General features: G+C 47.6%; 1 protein-coding gene across 1 annotated transcript in view; it reads right to left on the bottom strand.

Moving 5' to 3' along the window:
* LOC143287629 (protein Wnt-4-like) overlaps positions 1 to 12500 on the bottom strand; it is a 202075-nt gene that overhangs the window by 94219 nt on the left and 95356 nt on the right. Inside the window, exon 2 of the mRNA XM_076595748.1 lies at positions 8688 to 8929. Within this exon, the coding sequence (XP_076451863.1) occupies positions 8688 to 8929 (242 nt within the window). The remainder of the gene's footprint in view (positions 1 to 8687; positions 8930 to 12500) is intronic.

Below are 12500 nucleotides of genomic sequence, written 5' to 3'. Positions count from 1 at the left end.
GCGTGATAGGATTGGGAAAAAAAAAGCAAACAAACAAAAAACAAGCAACCAAACTAAAACAAACAAATATTCAAGTTAGCGACATACACAAAAAAACCAACCAAACTAAACAAACAAGGAAATATTTAAGGTAGCGGCACACAACAACAACTAGATTGAAACAATGATACGTCGGTGTTGAAGTACACTGAAAGACTGCAAACTTTTACGAACATACTATTCGCATGGTAGTCAGTCGTGTCCGACTATGACCATCAGAACAATAGATTAGGCGATGGGCATCTGCTGTCCCAACTATCTGGGCAAGAATTTGATTACAGTGTAGAGTGTCTTGCCCGGCCAAGTTACATCCCCACTCTCTAAGCCAAGAGGGCTTTTAGGACAGTCGGCGTTGGGAGGGTTCCCAAAGGCCAGCACTAAGAGCCAGTGCAATCTTGCCTCCTAGTTTGAGAGTTACAGTCCTTCACAAAAGACTAGGCTGTGAATGACTTCCCATTGCAAAGTAGAAACCATTGATCATACAGTTCTCTCCCTTTGCTGTTGGCCCACAGAAATACGATGCAGGCAAATGGATTTTTGACCAGAAAATGTCGTCTATAAACAACAACACCGAAAAGAGTCAAAGATAAAAAGAGAGAAAAAAGACCGAGAGAGAGAGAGAGAGAGAGAGAGAGACAGAGAGAGAGAGAAGATTCACAGTCAGTCTGTACATAAATAGTAAGTCGAATGATAACGACGACCATGATCATCAAAATATCAAAACGCAGAAAGAAAACATTAATATCAGGCGAGCGAGCGTGGTATGTGTGTGGGACGGCGGTGGGCTAAAAGGTTGTGTGTGTGTGTGTGTGTGTGTGTGTGAATGCGTGTGTGTGTGTGTGCGCGCGCGCGTGTGTCTGTGTAAGTATGTTCACGTGCATTTGCATCTCTTCCTCTCTGTCTCTTGTCCCACTCTCCCTACCCACCCACGCCCCTCACTCCCTGCCTCCCACTGACACCCACGCCCCCTCCACACTCCCTGCCTCCCACTGACACCCACGCCCCCTCCACACTCCCTGCCTCCCACTGACACCCACGCCCCCTCCACACTCCCTCTCCCCGAGCCCATCCTCCACCTCCTTTCCCTCCTCAATCTCCTGTCCTGTTCTCTCCAGCCCTTGATTTATACATCATCTTGGAAAGAGAGCGGGAAAAGAGCGATCAGCAGCTGCAGTCCATCTCTCAAGACAGAAGACATTTACCAACACCGCCGTTATCAAAACTTAAGGGGCGGCTCACACATGACACACACACACACGACCTAAAAGGTGCGCCTCACACGAGGCAGCACACAGACCTCACCGGATGAGTCGTGTTGCCGATGATCGATGCCGAACGGAAGTGTCAGCAACTGCGTCATTCTGGGGCCTGGGTCTTTTTTTTTTTTTTAACCGAGGCTTTGGGTATTACGTTGTGAGTGACGTTAATTAATGCAACTTGTTACAGTACGGGGGTAGGGGTGTGGGAGGTGGGGGGTGGGGGGGTGGGGTGGAGGAATGAGATAAAGCAAGAGAGAGATCAAGACGAGGGTGGGGTGGATGTATGCGTGTGTGTGTGTGTGTGTCTGGGAGGGGGGTGCGATGGGGGGAGGGGGGGGGGAAGGGGGGGGGGCACGCACACAAAGATAGTTATTGGCGATTGGCGATGAACGTATTTTATAATTTAAAATAAAAGATGTTTTCGCTATCTCCAAAAACAGTTTTTTGTTTGTCTCAATCCGATAGATTTCGTTCCGATACTAGCAACAAGAATTATGCGCCATTTATTTGCAGTCATTGAGATATAGCTAGATAATTAGATAGATAGATAAATAGATTTTATTCAAATGGAAAAAAAAAATCTAAGTGAGAAAAAAAACCCTCTATAATTCGTATTTTGATCCACATGAGAATGCGGGTTACATTTCTACTCATTAACTGGACAGTCCTTTAATTCTGACATAAATGCAGTCTCGTCTCCTAATCCTCTAGTGATACATGTAATACCAGGTCTGTTCTGAAAAAAAACCACAAAAAAAAACTGAATTATTTTTTCAATCGTGTTCTGAGCATTTATTTCAATATTCGAGCGGTTTGTTTCAGCCATGTTTATACAAAAAAAAACAACAACAACAAACAAACAAAAAAATCTTTCGAGATTCTCAAAGGCCATCTACGTGTTTCACCCCCAACACAATGCAGTTTTATCCAAACTGTTTATATATGCACAGGTTCGTTTTGTGCATCACGCAATTCGCAGAAAGCGGAAAATAATGAATTCAGATTTTCCCACAACACTAAGAATTCCAGTTACTCCTTCAGCCGTTTCCATTGAAGTTACTAGGCGCTACTTTCATTATGTGGCAACGATCACTGTTTTTGTACGAATCCATATTCTTATTTCTACATTCACGTATTCGTGTAACTGAGATAATTATCCTGTTGCATGGACGCGTGTCAAAATGTGAGCTTCTTTTTTTTTTTTTTTTTTTTTTCTAGCTCAATCACATTTGATCGCTATTTGTTTGCTTCTTGTTTCACAACATTGAAATGATTTTTTGAAATCCAATAACACGATCAGACAAAAAAATACCACCCCACTGGTAAACAGCATTAAATATGTTTTACCATCTCTTTGATGATAAAAAGTAGGGTCCCCCCCCCTTCTCTCTCTCTCTCTTTGTCACACAGACACACAGACCCAGACATACACACAGACACAGACACACACACACACACACACACACACACACACACACACACACACACACACACACACGACAAAACACAACAACAACAGCAGTAATAAACCTATTGTTCGGTCTCATTTGTCGCTTCTGAAAAAAAAAAATAAAAAATAAACAAAATAAATAAAGAATGACTGGATGAAGTCTAAACTTTGCTGAGCCTGGCCTCGATGACAGGAACGAGCCGAGCTAGACATAACGACCCGCCCCTACCCTACCGTGCAAGTAGGGGCCCGGGGTGTTCTTCATCTGTCAGCCCCCACACCAGATGAGCCGCCCGGATAAACAAAGCGCGCTGTACTCTGTGCCCACTAAAACAGCTGTGCGGGTTCCTTCCCCTGGCCACGCGCCATCTTAATTCATCAGCCAGCCAGCGCGCGCCAGCCTTGCCTCGGCCGTCAGCGAGACGTTCCAAGTTTCCCGCCCCTGTCTGTCAAAATCTATCCACTTAGTCTCTGCTTTTTTTTTTCTTTCTTATTTTCTTTCATTCTTGTTTTTCTTTTCTTTTTTTTTTCTTTTCTTGTTATTATTTAGTTTTCATTTCTTCGTTTCTTCTCCTTCCCCTTCCTTCTTTTCCTCCTCCTCCTCTGCTTCTTCTTCTTCTTCTTCTCCTTTTCATCCTCCTCCTCCATCTTCTTCTTCTTCTCCTCCTCTTCCTCCTCCTTCGTCTTCTTCTTTTCCTCCTCCTCCTCCTCCTACTCTTACAGCTTCTTTATTTCTTCTCGTCCCCCTCTTCTTTTTCCCCACCACCTCCTCCTTCTTCTTCTTTTTCTCCTCAACCTCCCACTACTGATGCTTCTTCTTCTTCTTCTTCTTCTTCTTCTTCTCCTCCTCCTCCTCCTTCTCCTCTTACTGCTGCTCCTGCTGCTGCTGTTCCTCCTCCTCCTCTTCTTCCTATTCCTCCGCCTCCTCCTCCTCCTACTGCTACTACTACTACTACTACTACTACTACTACTACTACTACTACCACTTACCACTTCTTCTTCTTCATCATCTTCTTCTTCTTCTCTTCCTCCTCACCCACCTGCTTCTTATTCGTCCTTTTTTCTTCTTCTTTTTTCTCCATTTCCTTCACGGTTTGTACATCGACTCTTCTATCCGTGTCTTTTTTTTCTTTTCTTTTCTTTTTTTATATTCTCTCTTTCTCCTTCTTTTCTCTTCTTTTTCTTTCGTCCCCTTCCCCCCACCTCGCTCTCAACAGCAGTAACGTCATTTGGCAGCCGTGCTTCCAGCACACTTTGCTTTTCCAGACCTCGAGTGAGATGGATTGATCTTGACCGCTGAGAAGTCATTGAAACATCATCTCCAGAAACAAACCCGGTTTTGTTTTTTGTTTTGTTTTTGTTTTTTTTTTGTGTTTTTTTGCCGACGTTTGCCAAAATGCCTGCTGGGGTTGAGGGATATGGGTAGGTAGAGGTGTAGACGGTACGAGCAGTCGTTAGTTAGTTGAAAATGTTGCTATGTGGTGGGTGGGGTGGGGTGGGGTGAGGGGGTGGGGGTCTTTTTTTTTTTCTTTTTTTTTTTTTTTTTTCTTTCGTTGATTAGTTTTTCGTACCTTGATTCCCTCTTATAAAATGTGAAGAACGAAACCGACAGAGACAGATAGGGGAGGGAGTGGGAGGGAGAGAGAGGGAGAGAGAGACGCTTTGACGTTTTGATGTTTTAATGCTGAGGACACTGTCCATATCACAGGGTTGAAATATTTTTTTTTAAATGCACAGAGAGAGAGAGAGGGAGAGAGGGAGGGAGAGAACGATAGAGAGAGAGAGAGAGAGAGAGAGAGAGAGGGGAGATAAACAACAGAAAAGTGAGGAATTGAGAGATTGACAAATCAACCCTTAAACTGATCGATCGATACAGAATAATTGACGGACTGACAGATGTGTTAGATAGATGGCTGGAAAAGAGGAAGTTATTAGATACTAACCCCTCCCCCCCCCCCCCCCCCGCTCTCTCTCCGTCCCCACCCCCTCACCCTTCCGCCCCCCCCCCCCCCTGCCTCCAGCCTACCCCTCCACGCCCTCTCTCTCTCTCTCTCCCCCATCTCCCCTCACCCTTCCGCGCCCCCTGCCCCCCGCCCCCCCTCTCTCTCTCTCTTTCTCTCTCTGTATCCGTATATAAAATGTACCAGCTCGTTTTATCTGTCTCCTTTTCAACTGACTGAAGAAGAAACAGACACACATACAGATGGAAAGAAGGCGATGATGATTACACTAATCAGCATGACGCAGATGATCCTAATGAAGAAGGGAGAAGCAGAGGAGGAGGAGGAGAAGAAGAAATAGAAGAAGAAGAAGAAGAAGAAGAAGAAATAATAATAATAATAATAAAAAAGAACTAACAAATGTGTGTGTGTGAGAAAGAGAGAGAGAGAGAAGAAGAAGGGCGAAGCAAAGAAGAAGAAGAAATAATAATGAAAAGAGCTAAAAAATGAGAGAGAGAGAGGGGAGAGATGGGGAGAGAGAGAGAGAGAGAGAGAGAGTAAAAGAAAGAAAGATGGAGGGGGAGAGAGAGAGAGTGAAAGAAAGAGAGAGAGAACGAGAGAGAGAGAGAAAGAGAGAGAAAGAAAGAAAGTAAAGTAAAGAAAGAAAGAAAGAAAGCCAGACAGAAAGAAAAACAGACCCTGACCAAGGGTGCCAGACACCAAACTGACCAAGACAGGTATAGCCCCCAGCTGACCTGACGGCACGTCCATTTAGCCAAGGAAGTAAAGGGGGGTAGGGGGAGTGTGGGCGTGGAGGGGGCACGGGGGGGGGGACAAGTGAGGGGAGGGGGGGGGGTCAAGGTGTAGAAGGGAGTGTGTAGGGGGAGAGAGTGGAGAGGCGAGGACAGAGGGTGGGGTGGTGGTGGTGGTGGTGGTGGTGGTGAGGACTATCAGAGAAACGTGGAGGGGGTGGTGGATGAGGGATGTGTGTGGGTGTGGAAAGATTCATCAGGTGGAAAAAAAAACCCAACAAAACAGACAGGTTAGAGGAGAGTGAGGGGTGGGGTGGGTGTGTGTGTGTGTTTGTGGGGGTGGGGGGGTGGTGAGGGTCGGGGTCTGGGAGGAGACGGGGAGGGGGGGTTGGACCAGAATGAAGGAGGAAAGGAGAAGCTGCGTGTGTGTGTGTGTGTGTGTGTGTGTGTGTGTGTGTGTGTGTGTGTGTGTGTGTGTGTGCCTGTCTGTCTGTCAGTCTGTCGGTCGGTCGGTCTGTGTATGCACGAGTGCGTGTGTGCGTGCGTGTGTGCGTGTGTGTGTGTGTGTGTGTGTGTGTGTGTGTGTGTGTGTGTGTGTGTGTGTGTGTGTGTTTGTATGTGTGTGAGTGTGTGTATGTGTGCGTGTGTGTGTGTGTGAGAGAGAGAGAGGGTATGGGTGAATGTACAGGTGTGTTCAGGGCCAGCTCCACTCCTCTCCTGGCTAATGAACGGGGGGAGGTGTGAGGCGATAGTAATTGAGAAGGCCAAAGGGGTGATGAAGTCAGTATGTTGAGGGTGGGGGGGACTGGGGTAGGGTGGGTGGGCGAGGGGATGTGGGGAGGGTGGGGAAGGGGATGTGGGCGGGTGAGCCACTCTCCTTCGCCTTCTTTCAGGATGACCCTGCCGAATAGCTTGTTGGAGTCTTCGGCAGCTACTCCCTCCCTCCCCCTACTAGTAACCCATCACCCCTTTCCGAACTTCCCCCTCCTCCTCCTCTTCCATCCTCCTCCACCCACACCACTACCCTCACCTCTCTTCAGGATAACCTTCACAACGATAACAACTGAAGATAGCAGCACTGAAAAGATCTGGACAGGACTGTGCCAGGGTCTGAAAAATGCCCTCACTGAACATGTCCCACGCAAACTTACAAACAGTAAAAACGAAGCCGTCCATGGATCGATTGTGTGGCGATCAAGCTGACCCGAAGGAGAGACCGCCTCCTCAAGCGGTGGAAGAGGTCTGGTGATGAAGAGGTGCACAAGCGATTTAAGACCTTCAAGCGGCTCATCCAGAAACGCCTGCGTCGTTTATACTGGATATATATACAGAAGACCTCATCACAGGCACTCAGACCAAACCGCTTCGAAAAAGAAGTTCTGGAGCTTTATCAAAGCAAGAAGGACTGAAGGCTCTGGCGTCTCTGCTCTCAAAGATGCAGGAAGGCTTATCACTGACCCAAAGGAACAAGCTCAAGTCCTGAACAAACAGTTCCAGTCTGAATTCTACTGCAAGGAAGACACAACAGCCGATGACTTCAACCAGCGATGCCCCTTACCAGCTGACCTACCCCACTACCCCACATCAACATCACAGAGAAAGGAGTAAGAAAAGTGCTCCTCAAAGTCAAACCCAACAAAGCCTGCGGGCCTGATGGCATCCCAACCAGGCTCCTGAAGACAGTTGCTGAGGAGATTGCTCCAGTCTTCACTCTGCTCTTCCCCAGTTCCTTCAACACCGGAACACTGCCACACGACTGGAAGGGAGGACGATACAAGGCGGAAAACTGTCGTCCAATCTCTCTTACATGTGTACCCTGCAAAATGACGGAGCACATTATCACCAGTCACGTCATGAAGTAACTGGAGAGCAATGGAATCCTCTGTCCAGAACAGCACGGCTTCCGAAGAGGACGATCCTGTGAAATACAGCTGCTCGGCTACATTGACGAAACCACATTTGAGCTGGAAAAATGGAACCAAGTAGACACAATTGTCTTCGACTTCTCCAAGGCCTTTGACAGGGTCAGCCACAAAATATCTTGGTGTAAACATCCAAGACGACCTGCGCTGGGGATCTCACATCAATTCTACAACCAGCTAAGCCAACAAGACCCTGGGCTTTCATCGGCGCAACCTCGAGATAGGAAACAACAAAACAAAGGAAACTGTGTACAAAGCCCTTGTTCGACCTATCCTTGAGTATGCTGCGTCTGTGGGGGATCCCTGTACAGCCAGTGACATCCAGGCCATCGAAAACGTCCAGCGCCGAGCAACAAGATGGGTCACAAACCGACATCGACAGACGTCATGTGTCAACTCCATCCTTAGCTCCCTTAACTGTTACCCCCAACAAGTAAGACAGAAAAAAACTCGCCTGGAGATGTTCTACAAGCTCCACCATGGTCTCATCTCCATCAACTGTCTGCCTACCAAGACCATCAGACAGTAGGCTGAGCTCCAGGAGAATCACCTGCAACTGTGACATCCCTGCCTGCAGGACGCAGTACAGAAAGATGTCTTTTCTTCCCCCGTACCATCCCGGAATGGATCACACTGCCCCAGGAGGTTGCCACAGCCAAGTAGCTGACTGACCAGACTGACCTCCTGCCTGTGAAACAACAGAGTAGTATTAACCCCCCCCCCCCCCCCCCCCCCCCCCCCCCCCGTCTCCCCGCACCCCCCAACTTTCCCCAAACACTTCTGTTTAGTCACTTCCTGTATACCAGCAAGCTCCCCACCCCACCCCTTTCTTTCCAATGGTAAGTAGTGTCGTAGAAGGCTAGGGCTGTGCAGGTCGCGTGTATTCCCGGAAACCGCTAATGTAGCCGGTTTGGTGTAGCTGGAGATGCGAACACACCAGTGGGCTGTGCCCCATCTCCCCTATCAATTAATGTCACATCCCTCGTCAGACCAGTTAAATTGCGCCCGACAGCAGCCTCCCACAAAACAATATTCATCAACATACTGATGTTGGTCGTCACGTGGAAGAAGGAGAAGAAGAAGAAGAAGAAGAAGAAGAAGAAGAAGAAGAACAACAACAACAACAACAACAACAACAACAACAACAACAACAACAACAACAACAACAACAACAACAACAACTTTCCTTCCCACTCCCCCAAATCCCCGTCTCGTCACACATTTCCCAGCCTCTTCTCCTCCTTCCACTCTTCTTCCTCCTCCTCTTCCTCCTCCTCCTCCATCTCTTCCTCCTCCTCTCACTCCCACACCCACTTCCCACCCACCTTGCTTCAGGATGACCCTGCCGAAGAGCTTGTTGGAGTCCTTGGTGGTGGAGCAGTTCCAGCGGCGGTTCTTGAACTGGGCCTGGCACTCCTCGATGGCCATCAGGGCGCCTGTCTTGACGCTGTCCATCAGCTCCACGTTCCGGCTGCACAGCCGTCGCTGTCGCTTGACCAGGCCGACCAGCGTGTCGCACCGGTCCTCCTCCGCCAGACTTCCCACCCAGGACATTTTGGCCAGGGCCCTGGTGATTGAAAGGGAGAGAGGATACGATTTAAAAAAAAGAAGAAAAAAAAAAGAAGTTTGATTCAAATCTAGGGTAGGCATTCATGGGCTGATATTTTGTCCAGGGTCCAACTGGATGGTGGGATATAATGCGCACGTTAATAAAAGATCCTGTAACCCTATAGAAACAAGTAAATAAGTCAATACGTAAACAGACAGACATGAAACAAACAAATAATAATAAATGAATGACTTAATAAATACATAGATAACTAACAAACATAGATAGATAACTAACAAACAAACAAAGAACTAAATAAGGTGGATGAAAGTTGGGGTGGGGGGTGGGGTGTGTGTGTCATATATGTATGTGTGCGCGCGCGCGCGCGCGCGCGCGTGTGTGTGTGTGCTTGCGCGTGTGTGTGTGTGTGTGTGTGTGTGTGTGAAAAGAGTTCCATAATGTACATCGGCAGCTGAGGTAGAATGAATGAATGCCCTGCTCTCTTTGCTCCAGTGAGACAGACAGACAGACAGACAGTCAGGCAGGCATGCATGCGGACAGACGTACAGACAGACAGACAGGTAGACAGACAGACGTACGTACAGACAGACAGACGGAGACGGAAACAGTTAGTTCTGAGCAGTGCTGCAGCACTAAGCGCGTTGGGTTACGCTGCTGGTCAGGCATCTGCTTGGCAGACGTGGTGCAGCGTATATGGATTTGACCGAACGCAGTGACGCCCCCTTGAGCTACTGATACTGATACTGATACTGCTGCAGCACTCGTGGTGAAGAAGAAGCAAGCAGCAGACACCTGTTGACTCACTCCAGACACTATCCTCCGCGGTTCGTATTTTTTTCTTCCAACAGCCCCCCCCCCCGCCCCCCCCCGCCCCGCCCCGCCCCCCTTCTTCTGTCTTGTCATCCCCTTCCCCCTTCCCGCTTTTCCTCCTCCTCTTCCTCCTCCAAACCTATATCGTCCTCACGGAGGGGGGCAAAAGGTTAAGCATATAATGCAAATAATGTATTATGATGATGATGATGATGATGATTGTTGTTGTTGTTGTTGTTGTTGTTGTTGTTGTTGTTGTTGTTGTTGTTGTTGTTGTTGTTGTTGTTGTTGTTGTTCTTCTTCTTCTTCTTCTTCTTCTTATTATTATTATTATTATTATTATTATTCTTATTATTATTATAAGGGGAAGGGACGTCAATCGAGATTACTACGGTCGACGACAGCATAGACATACGAACTCTTATCCTATTCCTGTGTCGATGGTGGTGGTGGTGGTGGTAGTGGTGGTGGTGGTGACGGTGATCGTTGTCGTCGTCGTCGTGGTGAGAAGGGGGACGGTGGTGGGGGGGGGGGGTGAGGGGAGGGGGAGTGATCAATCCAGATTTGTGGAAGGCAATCTAAATTAACTTTGAACTTCTCATTTCCACGGAGCAGCAGAGACTGGAGGTGGGTGAGGTGGGGGGTGGGGGTGGGGGGCGGCAGGATGGAGAATGGGAGGCGGTGAGGGGGTAGCCTGCTTCAGGAGTCCATTTTAGATAAACTCTTAATCAATCGGCAGGATGGCGAAGGCGGGCGGAGGTGGGGTTGGGGGGGGTGGGGGGGGGGGGTGTAGCCTGGGTAGCCTGCTTCAGGAGTCCATTTCAGATAAACTCTTAATCGGTTAATAGCCTTTGCCCAGCAAAGTTTTCATTGCCATACGGGCTGAAAGAGTTACTGTCCCTGTTTGTACTTGTCTTGTTGTACTTGTACTTGTTTTGTTTTTTGTTTTGTTTTTCCACACACAGCATCATTGTTGTTCAGTTTGATCTATTTAGTTATTCTGGATTCGCTTACAGCAACAGCAACAACACCAGCAACAGCAGCAAAAAAAAGAAGAGGAGGAAGAAGAAATAACAATATTACAGCAACAGCAACAACACCAGCAACAGCAACAACAAAAAAGAAGAAGAGGAAGAAGAAATAACAATACTACATCTAATAATAATAATCATGATAATCAGTAGCAGCATCAGCAGCAGCGTAATAATAATCATAATGATGATGATGAAATAATAATAATAATAATAATAATAACCTGCATGAATGCCATTAACTCAAACGGGGAGGAAGCTGATTGAGAGAGAGAGAGAGAGAGAGAGAGAGAGAGAGAGAGATGAAGGGAAAGAGAAGACGAGAGAAAGTGGGGAGAGAGAGAGCCAAGACAAGACAAGACAAGACAAGAACAAGAACAAGAGAGTCATTCCCGTTTGTACCAGCAGACCACATCTCCCATCACTTTTTTTTCTCTCTTTTTTTTTTTTTCAAACCCGGGTCATATTTGTCCAACGTGCCCACCTGTACCACACAACGTCTCGTCATCTTCCACCCCACCACCACCACCCCTTAATACCCACCTCCTCCCTCGCTCCATCCATCTCCAACATCCATCACCACCACCAGCTACAGACAGACAGACAGCGGGGGGAAAAAAAAAAAGAAAAAAAAAAAAAGGAAAACGTGCCCCCCCTGTCCCACCACCGAACAAAATCACCTCAAAAGGACCACTACTCCTCTTTCAGTCTACCACGTTCCCAACAAACAAAAAAACTGTTCGTGATGCCTGCCTGCAGCTCTGCCTCACGAAGAACCTGCGGGGAACAAAGCCCTCCAAAGCAAGTTCACACGCGCCTCTGGAGACACTCGGTCTGATGGCCTAGCTCCGCCCACCAACCACCCCATCCATCCACCCGTCTACCCCCACCCCAACCTCCCACCCCACACTCTCCCCACACTACCCGTCCGCCCTCAAGACGTCCACCCCGTCTACCCCTAAAGCTGCTTCTTCCCCCCCCCCCCCCCCACCCCGGGTACTGCGGTCGCCCGTAAGAAGGGATTAGAGGGGTCAGGTTTCCGTCTGCACACTGTTCAAAGGGAACAAGACTTCTGCGCTGAAGGGACGACTTGATTCGTCAATGTGGAGGGGAAATTGTCAAACAGTTTACCGTGTTGTTTTCTGAAAGACTGGCGCAGAGGCAGAGCTTGCTTTGAGAAAGCTCGGGGAGAGTGTTGGGGGTGTGGGGGGGTTGGAGGGGGTGGGGAGAGGTGCGTGCGAGCGTGTGTGCATGCGTGTGTGTGTGTGTGTGTGTGTGTGTGTGTGTGTGTGTGTGTGTGTGTGTGTGTGAGGGAGAGAGAGATAGAGATAGAGTTGGAAATTTAGTCGTGTGTCTGAAAAACAACAACTTGTATTATTGCTGCTCATTTTCTTTTTCATTTGTTGTCATTGCAGTGTTAGATAAACCCATTCCTCTGTATTGAAGTTAAAGAATCTCCATCGGCTATGTTAATCTCTGGTGAGTATCGACATTAAACCCAATTCATAGGCCAAGCAAAAAGTATACACACACAAAAAACAACAACAAACAAATATACAAACAAAAAAGCGTGATTGTATACTGTCTTTAATCAACCTTCTTCTAACACACAGAGACTACAGTGAAACGATGGAAACTAAAGAACAACATTGAACAAGTTTTATATGAAAGTAGAATGAAGGAAAACTGAAGAACAATATTTAGCGACTTTAACTAAGTGTTTCTGC

This window comes from Babylonia areolata, chromosome 11 (genome assembly GCF_041734735.1).
Source record: "Babylonia areolata isolate BAREFJ2019XMU chromosome 11, ASM4173473v1, whole genome shotgun sequence".
Lineage (NCBI taxonomy): Eukaryota > Metazoa > Mollusca > Gastropoda > Neogastropoda > Buccinidae > Babylonia > Babylonia areolata.
Note: the sequence above shows the minus strand (reverse complement) of the source record. Positions and strands in the feature narration are given on the sequence as shown.